The sequence below is a fragment of the Equus asinus genome, chromosome 1 (genome assembly GCF_041296235.1).
Source record: "Equus asinus isolate D_3611 breed Donkey chromosome 1, EquAss-T2T_v2, whole genome shotgun sequence".
Lineage (NCBI taxonomy): Eukaryota > Metazoa > Chordata > Mammalia > Perissodactyla > Equidae > Equus > Equus asinus.
The window spans coordinates 91019642-91035848 of NC_091790.1; the positions used below are offsets into that span (position 1 = coordinate 91019642).

General features: G+C 41.4%; 1 protein-coding gene across 9 annotated transcripts in view; it reads right to left on the bottom strand.

Moving 5' to 3' along the window:
* The window catches only part of LANCL2 (LanC like glutathione S-transferase 2), a 111622-nt gene that overhangs the window by 11761 nt on the left and 83654 nt on the right, over nt 1–16207 (bottom strand). For 4 of the 9 annotated variants that reach the window (XM_044761325.2, XM_044761324.2, XM_044761326.2 and 1 more), the window contains exons 8-9: nt 15538–15610; nt 12378–12475 (exon numbers count right to left, since the gene is read on the bottom strand). In XM_044761325.2, the coding sequence (XP_044617260.1) occupies nt 12378–12475; nt 15538–15610 (171 nt within the window). Of the gene's footprint in view, nt 1–8207; nt 8336–9863; nt 12476–15537; nt 15611–16207 lie in introns of those variants that run through there. The other 5 variants (XM_070495692.1, XM_070495961.1, XM_070495847.1 and 2 more) reach the window with 2 other exon arrangements.

Consider the following 16207-nt stretch of genomic DNA (forward strand, 5'->3'; position numbering starts at 1 on the left):
AAAGAAAAGAAAAAGAAAAAGAAAAAAAAGAAAAAAAAAAAGAAGACTGGCAACAGATGTTAGCTCAGGGGCCAATCTTTTAAAAAAAACTTTTTTCTTGATCCTATTTCTTTTTTTTTTTTTTTTTTTAAAGATTTTATTTTTTCCTTTTTCTCCCCAAAGCCCCCTGGTACATAGTTGTATATTCTTCGTTGTCGGTCCTTCTAGTTGTGGCATGTGGGACGTTGCCTCAGCGTGGTTTGATGAGCAGTGCCATGTCCGCACCCAGGATTCGAACCAACGAAACACTGGGCCTCCTGCAGTGGAGCGCGCGAACTTAACCGCTCGGCCACGGGGCCAGCCCCTTGATCCTATTTCTCTTACCATCTATGGCCCCATTTCTTTCCTCTCTTTTGTAACAAAACCCCTTTAAACTGTTTATTCTGCTGACAAATTCGCCAATGACCTCCAGGCTGCTGAATCTAAATGTCAGTTCTGTGTCTTTCTCTGCTTATCAGAAGTAACAGTCTATCACTTCCTTCTCCACACACACACACACACACTTTCCTCACTGGCTTCCAGGGAAACATATCCCTACCCCAGTGACTGCTTCTTCTCATTCTCCTGTGCTGGTTCTTCTCTTCCCTCATTTCTCAATGCTGGCATGGCCAAGGCTCTGTCTTTGACCCCTCCCTGTCCTCTTGACTCTCAGTTCCTTGGGGAGCTCATCTGGTCTCCTGGCTTTAAATAACAATATGCAAATAACTCCAAATGACAGCTCCATCCCAGATTTCTTCCCAAACTCCAGACTTCCCATGTCTAACAGTCATCTCAAACTCAATATGCTTAAAACTGGGCCCTGATCTTCCTGCCTGACCTCTTCTACATTTCAGCTTCCAGCAACTCCCCCTTCTGGTTGCTCGGGCCAAACACTTCGGAGTTGTCTTCATCTACTCTTTTGTACTCTATACCTACTTGTCAGGAAATCTTCTGGCCCTAGCTTCAGGATACATCTAGACCTGACCACTTCTCACCAATTCCACTCCTAACTAACTAGAACAGGTGAGCCACCACCACCATTTCTTTCGTGGGCTAGTCTTCTGGTTTCCTTGCTTCTACGCTGCATACTCCCAGAATGATCCCTTTGAAACATAAATCAGGTAGTGTCCTTCCTTTGCTCAAAAGTCTCCAGTGGCTCTCTACTTCACCCAGAGGAAAAGCCAAATTCCCAAGAACGGCCTTCCACCCCCATGTGATTTCTCTGGAGGCCTGGCCTTCCTCTGTCCACCACTCTCCTCCTTGTGCACTTCATTCCAACTAGGCTTCCCACTTTTCCTTGAACATGAGTGGCATGCTCCCACCTGAGGACTGTGTGCACTGGCATGCCTTCTGTGTGGGTGCTCTTTCCAAATATATTCGTCCAGCCAACACCTTTACTTTTCTTCAAGTCTTGGCTCAAATGTCACTGTCTCTCATCTTACTCTGATCATCCTGTTTAAAACTATAACCTACGTTCTCTTCACCAATGTCAATCCCTCTTATTCTGCTTTACTGAATCTTTTTTCCATATTATTCACTACCTTATCATTTTTTTTTTTCCTGAGGAAGATTTGCCCTGAGCTAACATCTGTTGCCAATCTTCTTCTATTTTGTATGTGGGCTGCTGCCATAGCATGGCCACCAATACACGAGATGGGTAGGTCTGTGCCCAGGAACCAAACCTGGACTGCTGAAGCAGAGCACACTGAACTTAACCACTAAGCCACCAGGGCTGGCCCTTCATTATCTTATAACATATGAAAAAATTTGCTTATGTTTATTGTTTGTCACTCCCTGTTGTACTGCAAACTCCACAAGGTAAGGATCTTTGTTCAGTGATGGATTCCAAGCACCCAGAGTAGTGTCTGGTGTTGAGTAAGCACTTCATGACTATTTGTTGAATAAATTAACATCCTCAGAGAGATAAGATATTGCAACCAAGAAATAAGAAGAGGATATATATAAAAGATACCCTAAGGACAAGAAAAACTCTTGGAAATAAAGAAATGAAACAGTTAATAGAAGGCTTCAAAAATAAAGTTGAAATCTCTTGGAAAGTAAAGCAAAATGACAAAAGGTGTGAAGTACAAGAAAAAATTAGAGACCATATTAGGAGATTTAACTTCCAAATAATAGCTGTTCAAGCAAAAGACAAGGACATCAGAGGGGAAAAAACATTAATAATTCAACAAAATTTCAACTGGGATGCTGAGAGTGATGTCAGCAACATGGTGGAGTGAGTTGTTCCCTTCGTCCCTCCCCCTTTTGAACTACAACTAAATGGACATTCACTGACTGGAGGAAGCCCACACAGCACAACAGGATGCCTGAGAGACACATATATCTGACGGTGGATGGACTGGCCCCCCGGGAAGTAGCAGAGATAGGTGAGCACACCCTGCTCTCTCCTAGTAGCCCTGTGCACACACACAAACGCGTTCCAACCTGGTGCAAGCGCCCAGAAAGTGGGAACATGCACTGGAGTGACCGTAAGAGGAGGCAGCGGTAACCCGTAGCCCACGCTCATATTTGCTCTCCCAGTGGGGAAGGGGAGCCCACCACACCCCTGTGCTGCCAAGGAGCAGCCATAGCTTGGGTCCCAGTGAGGAAGCCCTGCCACCAAGTACAGCAGCCCCATGGACTGCAGACTGTAAGCAGACACCCCAGCAGATCTACATGCTGGGGCAAATACTTCCCAGGCATGCACACAAGAATTCATAGTGCTGCTGAGCCCCCAAAGAGGGAACACGTCCTGGACAGCTGCAGGAACAGGCATGGTAGCTTTGAGCCCACTCAGGTTCACTTTCCTGGAGGGGAAAGCCAAGAATACTTTATCCAGTGAAACTCTCCTTCAGATATGACGGAGAAATAAAAGCTTTCCCAGATAAACAAAAGCTGAGGGAGTTCATTGCCACTAGACCTCTCCTACAATAAATAATTAAAGATGCCCTCACACTGGCAACAAAAAGGCAAAGGTCTACAAATCTCTGAGGAAGGAGATAAATAGACAGACCTGATCAGAAACCTGCAGCTCTCTACCAGAACAGGAAGTCAAAAGCTCAATTACAACTTAAAAGAAAAAGGGAAAGAAAGCATCAAAAGTAATGATAACCACTTCAACTTAGCCACAAACTCACAAAATTAAAAACAGAACAATTTGTAACAGCAATTACTCATAAGGGGAGAGGAAAGGGAAGGAACCCCCTTAGGATAATGGAGATAAGCGGCTATAAGAAAATGGACTATCTCATCTCCAATATCTTTCATACAATCCTCACAATAACCACCAAACAAAAAATCAGAGCAGAGCCACAATTCTCAAAAAGAGAGAAAACTGAGAAATCCCCCTCAGAAAACCACCAAAATGAAATGGCAGTCAGAAATACAAAGGAAGAGAAACAGTGGAAATATAGAGCAACTAGAAAACAAGAGACAAAATGGCAGCATTATGCCTTCATATAACAATAATCACTCTAAATGTAAATGGATTGAATTCTCCAATCAAAAGACAGAGTAACTGGATGGATTAAAAAACAAGACTCAACCACATGCTACCTCTAGGAAACGCACCTCAGCTCCAAAGACAAACACAGGCTCAGAGTAAAGGGATGGAAGACAGTACTCCAAGCTAATGGCCAACAAAATAAAGCAGGTGTTGCCATACGAATGTTTATCAGATAAAGCAGACTTCAAGTTACAAAAGACAATGAGAGACAAAGAGGGGAAGTATATGATGATAAAAGGGACATTCCACCAAGAGTACATAACACTTATAAATATATATGCACCTAACACCAGGGCACAAAAGTACACAAAGCAATTATTAACAAACCTAAAGGGAGAAATTAGGAACACAATAATAGTAGGGGACCTCAACACCCCACTACTTCAATGGACGGATCATCCAGACAAAAAGTCAACAAGGACATAGCAGATTTAAATGAAACACTTGACCAGAGGGACTTAATAGGTCTATAGAGAGCATTCCATCCAAAAACAGCAGAATATACATTCTTCTCAAGTGCCCATGGAACATTCTCAAAGATAGACCATATGTTGGGAAACAAGGCAAGCTTCAATAAATTTAAGAAGATTGAAATAATCCCAACCCTCTCTTCTGACCACAATGCTATGAAGCTAGAAATCAACCAAGAACAAAACTGGGAAAGTCAGAAATATGTGGAGACTAAACACCATGTATTGAAAAATCACTGGATCACTGAAGAAATCAAAGTGGAAATTGTAAAATACCTGGAGACAAACGAAAATGAAAATACAACATACCAACTCTTAGGGGATGCAGCCAAAGCAGTCATAAGAGGGAAATTCATAGCCATACAGGCCCACCCCAACAAGCAAGAAAAATCTCAAATAAGCAATCTTAAAATGCACCTAACAGAGCTAGAAAAAGAAGAGCAGACAAAGCCCAAAGTCAGCAGAAGGAGAGAAATAATAAAAGTCAGAGCAGAAATAAATGAAATAGAGACTAAAACAAGAGTAGAAGGGATTAGTGAAACTAAGAGTTGGTTCTTTAAGAGATAAACAAAATTGACAAACCCTTAGCTAGAGTCACCAAGAAAAAAAGAGAGAATGCTCAAATAAATAAAATTAGAAATGAAAGAAGAGAAATTACAACAGATACTGCAGAAATACAAACGATTATAAGAGAATACTAGAAGGACTATAGGCACACAAATTCGATAACCTAGAAGAAATGGATGAATTCTTGGACTCATACAACCTCCCCAAACTGAATCTGAATAGACCAATCACAAGTACAGAGACTGAAACAGTAATCAAAAACCTCCGCCAAAACCCAAAAGTCCAGCACCAGATGGTTTCTCTGGAGAATTCTATCAAACATTCAAAGAAGATTTAGTACCTATCTTTCTCAAACTATGCCAAAAAATTGAAGAAGATGGAATGCTTCCTAACAGGTTTTATGAGGCCAACATTACCCTAATCCCAAAACCAGACAAGGACAACACGAAGAAGGAAAACTACAGACCAATATTACTGATGAATTTAGATGCAAAAGCCCTCAACAAAATGTTGGCAAACTGAATACAGCAATACATGGAAAGAACTGTACACCATGATCAAGTGGAATTTATTCCAGGGATGCAGGGATAGTTCAACATCTGCAAATCAATCAATGTGATACACCACACTAACAAAATGAGGAATAAGAGTAACATGATCATCTCAGTAGATGCACAGAAAGCATTTGACAAGATCCAACATCCATTTACAATAAAAACTCTCAATAAAATGGGTATTGAAGGAAAGTACCTCAACATAATAAAGGCCATATATGACAAACTGAAAAGCCATCCCTCTGAGAACAGGAACAAGACAAGGGTGCCACTCTTGCCACTCCTATTCAACATAGTACTGGAGGTATTGTCCAGAGCAATTAGGCAAGAAAAATAAATAAAAGGAATCCAAATTGGAAAGGAAGAAGTGAAACTTCCACTATTTGCAGATGATGTAATTCTATATATAGAAAACCCTAAAGAAAACTATTAGAAATAATCAACAACTACAGCAAAGTTGCAGGGTACAAAATCAATTTAAAAAATCAGCTGCATTCCTATACACTAACAATGAACTAGCAGAAAAAGAAATCAAGAATACAATCCCATCTACAATCGCAACAAAAAGAATAAAATATCTAGGAACAAACTTAACCAAAGAGGTGAAAGACGTTTACACTGAAAACTATAAGACATTATTGAAGAAACTGAAGAAGACATAAAGAAATGGAAAGGTATTTCATGTTCATGGGTCAGAAGAATAAATATAAATAAAGTATCCATATTACCTAAAGCAATCTACAGATTCAACACAATCCCAATCAAAATCCCAATGACATTCTTCATAGAAATAGAACAAAGAATCCAAAAATTAATACGGAACAACAAAAGACCCCAAATAGCCAAAGTAATCCTGAGCAAAAAGAACAAGGCTGGAGGCATCATAATCCCTGACTTCAAAACATACTACAAGGCTATAGTATTCAAAACAGCATGGTACTGGCACAGAAACAGATCAATGGATCAGAATTGAAAGCCCAGAAACAAAACCAAACATCTATGGACAGTTAATCTGTGACAAAGGAGCCAAGAACATACAATGGACAAAGGAAAGTCTCTTCAATAAATGGTGTTGGGAAAAACTGGACAGTTACATGCAAAAGAATGAAAGCAGACCATTATCTTGCATGATACACAAAAATTTACTCAAAATGGATTAAAGATTTGAATGTAAGAACTGAAACCATAAAAATCCTAGAAGAAAATACAGGCAGAATACTCTTTGACATTGGTCTTAGCCACATCTTTTCGAATACCCTGTCTACTCGGTAAGAGAAACAAAAGAAAAAGTTAACAAATGGGACTACATCAGACTAAAAAGCTTCTGCAACAGCCAAGACATGGAAACAACCCATGTGCCCATTGACCAATGATTGGATAAAGAAGATGTAGTATATATATACAATGGTATAGTACTCTGCCATAAAAAATGACAAAATCATCCCATTTGCAACAACATGGATGGACCTGGAGGGTATTACGCTAAACAAAATAAGCCAGTCTGAGAAAGACAAACACAATATGATTTCACTCATAAGTGGAATATAAACAAACAGATGGACAAAGAAAATAGTTCAGTGGTTACCAGGGGAAGTGGGGTAAGGGAGTGGGTACAGGGGCTGAAAAGGAGCACTTATGTGGGGACAGTCAAGAAATAATGTACAACTGAAATTTCAGAGTGATGTAAACTATTATGACCTCAACAAAAAAACAATAATTCAAGAAAATGTCCTAGAATTGAAAGACACGAGTTTCCAGATTGGAAGACAACCCAAGCCTAGGCCCATTATCATAACAAACAAACAAAAATCCTACAACTCGCAAAGCAATCATATACAAAACACAAGACCACGCACAAAGAAACAGGAATCACAACGGCTATGATATTCTGAGAGGCAACACTGGAAGCTAGAAGACAGTACAATGATGCCTTGAAATTTCAGTAGGAAAGTGATTTCCAGTCTAGAGTTCTATAAACCATCTATGAGTTCAGTGTCAGGGCAGAACAAAGACATTTTTCAGCACACAAGGTCTCCAAACATTTAGCTCAGCTGTAGAGAGGGAGCATGGCCCTCCTTCCTGCTACTGGAGAGCCTTGGGGGGCTACTTGGGGGACCCAGCAGAGCAGGATGGTCCTTGTTTATTGTCCCCTTTTTAGTTCCCAGCAGCTGAGCATAGAGTGTTTGACAACTTCCTATGGCCTCCATGAGGAAACGGTCTGAAAGGCAGGTCAGCCCCATCAGTTTTCGGAACTGCTGGGAATGTTTAGGATTATGGGTGGATGTGTGATTATGCTGCTGGGTACGCGTTTTATTCTCCTATGGACAATACTTTAAAGAGTGGGGTGCTCCCTACTGACATGAGACCAGCACTGCATCTGGTGGATGATCCTGTGAAAACCACAAGAGTCTACGGATGGTACAGAATCAGGAAGATCTCCTTGGGGCACTAAACCAAGAACAGGCCAGAAGAAAGGAGAACCCAATCTCTTTGAACATTTAGGTTTCAGAGGCTTGTAATTGAGGCTTGGTTCCTCTTTGCTGCTGCAACATCTTTTCCCCTTGAAGGACCTTGGGACAGCGAGAAGTGCGTGCATCCCATGCACATGCATGCATGCACACACATACAGCTGGCTGAAAGTTCCGGGCTACCAGGCAGAGGAGGGATACCGGAAGGTGGTGACACCTTGGACAGATCTGGGTTTTTATTCTACTACTTAGGAGAGTGAGCCTGTTTCCTCACATAAAAGCACTATACCAAAACCTTCACCTCTCCCATTACAGAGCATTTACATGTGCTAGATACTTTCCCCATTTGTTATTTCACTTTAATCCTTCCATCAACCAAATAAGATTTTCCTGATTTTATAGGAAAAAACTGGAGGCTTAGGAAATTGCTTGACAAGTACACACAAGAGGTTGCACTCAGAGGTAAACATAAGCATTAGGATTCCAGTCCCTGCCCTTAATCTCCACTACACATGCTCTGTGATGACAGGGACCAGCCTCATGCTCATGCCAGAGGATGTTACACTGCAAGGCTGGGCTGATCACCTGTGATCATTACCCAGAAGATGCACACCGCATTCTTCACCTGGGAGGCTTGCTGCCCCGACTGCACTGCAGAGGGACTGTCTGAAGTTCTGCCAAGGAAGGGCCTCCCCTTCATCTGAGCTTGAGGCTGCTCCCCACCAGCAAGTGTTCATCAAGCTGGACTGTGAGCTGCAAGAGGACAGGATCCATGACTGTAAGTTTATCATTTCACTGTCAGCACTTAGCACAATGCCTGGAGCGCTGTAGGTGAATAAACACTTGTTGAATGAAGAAATCAAGCCTCCCATCTCCAAGTGGGAGAGGAAAATGGGGGCACTGGTATTTGTGAAGCAGACTGGACCTCATTATGGCTCCCGTCATCTGGGATCACTGGTGCTTCTAGGGATCTAACTCCAGGGAGCTGGAGTCTTGGTAAAAAAGGGACTTGAAGGAACCTGCAACCTTGCTCTGATCAGGAGGGGCAATGATGTAACATAGTCTTCCAGGGCCACCGGCCAGTTCAATAGAAGGCTAATAGCATCGGGGTGACAGTCATGGCGGAATTGACATTTGGCTCTCCTCAAGGCAATGTGATGTAGAAAAACTGAGACCTGCAGGTGGCATCCTCCACCATAGTAGGGATCTTCCTAAATGAGTGAGGTGCCTCCTGATTCCAGATACCCTCGCCATGCCCATCTGCCACAGCATCCCTGCTCCTTGTTTTGAGGCCCAGCTTGCCAAAATCCATTCTTTACCCCAGGAATCTGACACTTATTACCCTTTTTGGGTCACAGACTACTTGGAAGCTCTGATGAAAACTAGGAACCCTCTCCAGATAAATATTCATACACGTATGCACATAAAACTTTTCACACAATTTAGCGGGTTCATAGACTCCTGAAGATCACCCATGGCCCCATCCCCACTACACACCCAGCCTCGTGCCAGACTTGAGGCCCATGAAAGGAAAGACCTCTCAAAGCTGCAGCAAAGAGTCTGGAATGGAGGAAGGAAAGTCTGTAAAAATGTTTAGGGAACATGGACTTCCAATTTGGATCGCTGCTTTTGTGAATTTAGCAAATGAAGTAACAGATGTGAAACTGCCTTACAAAGTTGAAAGCAATTGCACAATTGCAATGAATAAGGTTAGAGGATCCCTCTTAGCCACAAAGGTGGTTGGGTAGCACAGGTGACAAGGACAGAGGAAGAGGCCTTCATGAGTCCCTGCTCCTCCATTTCCCAGTCTCATGCTCCTTATTAAGTCACAGGGCCTCTCCCAGGTTTCACTTTTCTACCTTGTGTATCCAGCATGGAAGGGAAGAGGTACTGCATGCAGGGTAGAAGTACGACCATGGGCTTCTGGACTGTCCCTCATTCTAGCTGTGACCGTAGGCAAGGCCATCAGTTTTTTCATTTGTAAAACAGTGATAATAACAGTGCCCACCTCCAGCAGTGCTGTCATCACTAAGGACGACAGTGAGTGTGAAGGCCTGTCACACAATGCAAGCTCAATTACCCAGGTTTCAGGTTGGAATTAAAAAAGAATGCATGTGTAGAGACCTAAAGCTATCATTCTAATGAATTACTTATTACATCATAACATGAGCAATGGCAATATTTTTAAGTGAAGAATGAAATCTTCGGAACAGTGACTAATACTCCTAACCAACGTCACTCTCAAAGGCAGAGAAGTGAGAACAAATGAACATCCTACAAGTTATCACCACAAAATTGTCTTTACTAACAAAACCAAAGAACCACACACACTTTTTGTGGACATCAATTTTTTTCCTTTCAAATTTTAAAATGGTATTGTGCATATACATATTTTTAAAATTTAGACACATCTTGGAGGACACAAACAAATCCAAGAAGTCATGGTGAGACGTTCTGAGGTCAGAATTCAGACACTTAGAACTATTAAACTGACTTCTGTAGGTCTTCTGTTCTTTGAAGTACATGCCACTTCTCCTCTGCCACAGGGACTGAGAGCTGGAACTAACATTATGTAGTGGACCATGTAACAGACCCTAGGAAGTGAGTTCATATAGAATAACAAAGCTACACATCTGTTAACATCTAGTGGGTAAGTATGAAGGCATCAATCCAGCTGACCTTAAAAAAAAAACCCTGTAAGTAAAATCTCCTCCATTTATTCCACAAGTATTTCATCTTCCCTTTAGTGTGTTAGTCAGAAACAAGCCTAACAAGTATGAAAATACATGGCGAGACACCCAGATAACTAGGAGTCACCCTCACTGTTTCTGGTCTGGAGATATGTGGCCAGAATCAGGGCTTCCATGAGCTGCCTCCGTCTTGCTGAGACAGGCTGTATGGGGGGCCTCAGGGTGATTCCTGGGCAGGACTCCCGGCTTCCCCTGAGAAATGAGACAGCTTGGGCACAACTTTCAGCCGAAGCCTTGAGGGCAGCCATGGGTGAAGCAGGCAGGAACACGCTATACGCTCTGTCCTGTGTGGTATGGATGAGGTGCATGGGGAGGAGGAAGCACTGCTGATATCACATGAGCTCTTCTGCCAAACAGACCCCTCAGCTTACTCATGACAGTATATTCCGCCTTCAGGTTAACAAGGGCTGCCTGAGAAGCACATTACTAGGCCCAGAAGTCGGTTAGAATATAACCAAGGGGATTTACACCCACAGAAGTTGTCAACCTACTTGGAAGAAAATAGTCATGGCTTGGAAACAAGCATATCTGCAATGAAGAGTTTCATGAGGCATCACTTAGAAACTGAAGGTCATATGTTAGGGTGTCAGCCCCCAAAATCCTAAGAACTGCATGCATGAAGGATATTTGTCTTCCATGTTGATGTTCTTCTTTCTCCCTTATCAAAGAAGTGGAAACAAGGGCTAACAAATGTCTAGACTGTCCCTTGCAAACAAGGACCAGACATCAGAGAGACCTATCCTGTCTTTTATAACCCAGGCCTTAGCTCATAAGATAGACACACGTAAAAGTCCTAGACCACTGGTAATGTGATGACAAAACTCTTTTAAAAACTTATGCCAATCTACATTAACGCCCATTTTTTAAATAAAAAATGTCAGACAGAGAATACCACGATTTTCTTGGTTAGAAGATTATGTTTCCCATATGGACAAATGCAAACTAGTACTTTTATGCTTAATACATTTCACCAAATGTGAGACTTTATCACCCAAATAGTGGACCAAAAAATAACCCCAAATTTATACTTTTGATAACTTACTAAATTTTGAAATAAGTTTAATTGCAGAGACATGGGAACAGTTGAATCTTTCTGCTTATCAGGTATCTGGAATTGCAGCCACTGAACTTATAATAATAAGCTGGGATGTTGATAAAACTGAGGCTCAGCCTGTTTTAATAATGTACATAGACTCTAGAATTGCCAACGCGTGGTCACTGCTACTTGATTTACAATGTGGTCATGAAAAGCCTTCCCTGGGGTGTTGTCCTGCTGTCATGAAGTCCACTCCCTGGGCACTGCTGCTGTGGACTGCAAGGAGCCTTCGGAACTTCAGACCAAGTGCCTGACTCCTGTGCTGAGAGTGGCTGCAATGCACCCTCTGTGGCTTTGTAAAAGCACTAAGGTGAACGCAAGACACAGAGGGAGCATTCAACTTCCTTGTGGAAAGGCTTACCCCCTCAACCATTCCAGTAAAACCCCCTCTTATCTGTTGTGTTTCTTTTCAATTTTTGGAGTGGTCTTTCCCTCTTGCTCATCTGAAAGGTTCCCACAGAAAATGCTGAAAAAGCATTATCAGTAGGATATCACCCTAGAGCACCTTTCTGATACAGAAGAGACACCACCCAACTATTCACTGTGTGTCAATATCAAAGCCATCCCACTTTAGATACTATATACAGAGAAGAGGCTGTGCCATGCTCTCAGGCATGGTCAGCTCCAGGCTCACAGAAAGAGGAGAGTTTTCCGTTTAGAACAACTTACCCCTACAGACAACAAGTACCAAGAAACATGCAACACTACACTGAACTGGATGTGAAGAATTCATATTTTACACCAGTGAGGGGAACACTGTCACACAACGCTGATGGGATGGTTTCTGTCACTCATGCTCTAACTTGAGGGTCTTGGCAACACAAGTGGGCCTGTGACGGTGTCTACTTCTCCTTTTTTCCCCCTTTCAGGATTCACAGTTGGTTGTGTCACGCACTAAGCAATCTGGTATCTTTTGGTCCAAACAGGTGTCTTAGTAGTCTTTTTGCACCTTTTTGTCTCTCTGTGAAGAGCCAAGTTCAAACGCTGGAAACCGTGATGTCTCCGGAACGAGGACGTCAGAGAGAAAGTGAATCGCGCCAGCCATGCCTGCAATGTAAAATGTGGATCCTGTTAAGACAGAGCAGGAGGGGCAAGTCCGACACACAGTGATCTGTAATCATTTCCTTTACTGGGGCTGTAAGCATGTGGGAAACAGTGTTCAGGACTTTAAAGACGATTTTATAAAAAAAGGAAAGAAATCCTTACATTAGCACCCAGCAGGTAATGATATCAGTTTTTGTACAATCCTATTTTTTAAAAATTGGTTTCTGGGCTTTAATCTTGTATCTTAAAACTTTAAGATGATCTCACAGAATCGTGAGATCAAACTACCAAAATTTATGGGTGCTGCTATTATGATATTTCAACATACAAAACTTCCTCTCTCAGAGCTTTTATATTCTTATTCCAAACAAAAAGTTGCATTTTATAGCTTCTTTAAGTTTTAAGAATATTACTTTAAAACAAACTTTATTTGCTTTGGTCAAAATCCCACCCAAAATCACTGCAGGAACCAAGCAGGTTCTTGCTTGAGGACATCCAGAGGCTCTTGAGGAGGGGGTGAGGGTGGGGCGAGGGAAGCCACCAGCCACTCCAGCCTCCAGGACTCTACCTCCCTCTCCAATCAGCACAATTCCTCCCCTGTTGGGTGTCTGTCATTTGTAGTTTTTCTTTTGATGTAAAATTTACATACAATGACACACACAGGTCTTCGGTGTACTTAACTGAGTTGTGACAAAGGCACACACCCTGTATAAACCACACCCTGTCAAGTGATGGACTACTTCTATCATCTCCCCGAGGAAGTCCCTGTGGATCCCTCTCCAGTCTGTCTTGCCATCATCCCCACCACAGATTAGTGTTGCCTGTTTCAGAAAGTCATAGGAACGGAACCACATAGTACATAACCTGTTGTGTCTGGCTTCTTCCCTCAATGTTTTTGTGATGTTCATGTTTTGTGTGTGTCGGTACCTGTTTTGCTACATTTGGGTTGCTCCCAGCCTTCCCTATAAGTTCATGTTTGAAGAAAGGGTTCCAGCAGCTTATTTAAAAACTCTGAAAACCACTGACCAATTAGAACCCATTAGAGATAGGCAGTGACCCTGTAGCTTCAGGAAGGGCCCTAGAGTAGGCCATGCCGAAATGACCCCTGAGTTTTTGTTTGGTGGGATGGGACAGCAGGTCCACCTGGTTGGAGCACTTCGGCAGGAGAGAGCTCTTGCAGGAGGTGTCACAGGTGTCAGCAACCCTGCCTACCTAGTGGCCTCCACATGGACATTCAGTATAACTACTCTCCACCAGCCTACAAGAATCCAGTTAGTGCGTACTAACAGCCCTTGCGAGGCACAGGGAAACAAATGAATCTAATGACTTCCCAGTCTTTAGGGAGCTGTACATTCAAAGATTTTTACCTAGTGGGGCTTTGAAGTTGCCATTATAAACTAGAATTTTTGAATGAACTCGATTTAGAGTTCAGGTATTACTCTGGTACATCTGATGCAAACACATTGTATTTTTATGATATAAAAGCCTAAAATTTTTATTCTGAGAAATATTTTTTCATTATGATTTCTTTGAATATTAGAACGATCTTATTCTGCGAAAAATAATGACAAATGCTCTATTTTCTGCCTATATTTCGATTATGTGATTAAAAAATAAATTAAGAAATAAAACAGGGCATATCACTACAGAAAATTCAGACATCAAAAGGGTAATAAAGCAATACTACCACAGCTTTACACACATAAATTTGACACCACAGGTAAAATGGAGCAATATCTCGAAAATACAAACTACAAAACTCACCGAATATGAAATAGATAACTTGAACAGCCCTATAAACTATTAAACAAATTGAACTTATAATTCTAAAACTCCCAAAAAAGAAATCCAGAAGCATTCACTGGAGAATTCTACCAAACATTTAAATTAGAATTAACACCAATTCTTCCACCAATTAATGCACAATCTGTTACAGAAAACAGAAAAGGAGAGGATATTTCTCAGTACAGTTTATTAGTTCACTATTACCCTGACACCAAAACCAAAGATAGTACAAAAAAGAAAAACTAAAGGCCAGTATTCCTCATGAACACAGATGCAAAAATCCTGAGCAAAATATGGGTCAATACAATTCTGCAAAGTTTAAAAAGAATTGTAAACTATGACCAAGTCAGATTTATTCTAGAGATGCAAGGCTGGCTTAATATTTGAAAATCAACCAATGTAACCCACAATATTAATAGCCTAGAGAAGAAAAAAGATCTTATGATCTTATCAACTGATACAGAAAAGCATTTGACTAAATTAAACACCCATTTACTATTTGATATTTAAAAAAACATTCAATCATTTATTCTTTCTGAAGTTTATTTTGGAATTAGTATCAGATGTGGCTCTAAAGTAATTAAAAGTTATCATCAATTTATCCTAACATCATTCAACCTTTGCCCTTTGATTTTTGTGGCCTATGTTACAAATTATCCAGTTCATACACACACATACACACACATATAAACACATAATATAAAAAATACATGAGTCTCTTTGCAGGACTTCTATTTTGTTTTCCTGAATTATATTCTATATATTGTGCCTGCAGCAGACTGTAAATGTTGTATTTGCTGTCATTGTTCTTGTTTTTCAGAACTTTCTTCAATATTCTCTTGTTTTTTAACTATTAACATTTCTAGTTACTAACATTAGTTATACCTCTTTCCCTAACTTAAATAATTAAATATATTTAAATAAATTACTAGGTTTCCTGTGAACAGATCACAGGAAAAACACAAGATTACAGATGAAATGCAGAGGAGTAAACTTGTTATTTCTTTTGTTTACCGGGCTGCAAACATTCTATGCTCTGTCTGCGTATATATTTCACAAAAGATCTAAAAACACTTGGAAGACATTCACGGGAGCACAAAATAGGTAAGGTAAAGAAACGATACAATTTTCAGCAGCAAATGACTTTGCTCACAGCTTTTTGAGAATTGTGGAGTTACAACTCTAGGAAGAGTGAATGTAACACTGCTAGTCCCAAGAGACAGGAGCACCAGATCCACTCACTCAGATATTTACACTTGGACTCGTTTCCTCAGTCTTACCTTCAAAAAGAGAATAGGGTCTGTCAGGAATGCGGCACCCATGTGCTCCATATTCTAGACACCACTCTGCAAACTAAGAAAAAAGGTATTTATTTTTAAGAGTGGAGATTTGACTCGGTGAAAAGGCAACAAATAAGACACTGCAATGATGTCGCTAAGAATCAGAGAAAGAAGATTCTGGGCAGTAGAGAAATTAGGAGAGCGGGCTCTGGGAGGGACTCCAGCCACCCATTCTCAGCTGGGAGAAGCCTGGCAAGTTATGTCACTTCTCTATACCTGCTTCCTCACCTGTAAGGCGATACCTACCTCAGAAGGTTGTAGGGAAGACTGAAGTAGAAAACAAACAACCACCACCTTCTGTCTTTTCTAGGCACCTGCCTCCTCCTGCCTTTACAGGTGATCATTCCTGAAGTAACTTGAAACACTTGCTCTATCCAGATTAAAAACCCTGGCTCTGAAACTGCATTCAGAATCAGCTACTGGCTTTCCTGGCTGCTTCTCTGGCCTTACCTGGAAACCACTCAGCTTCATCTGGTCCCAGCCATTCTTAGTCCCACTCCTGGGAAACTCAACCTGCACTTTGTTGCTCTCTCGCCACAGCTCCCTGTCTACTCCACTGCCTGGAGCACTGCTGCCTGACCACCTTCTTCATCTTTAAAACTCCTCCCTC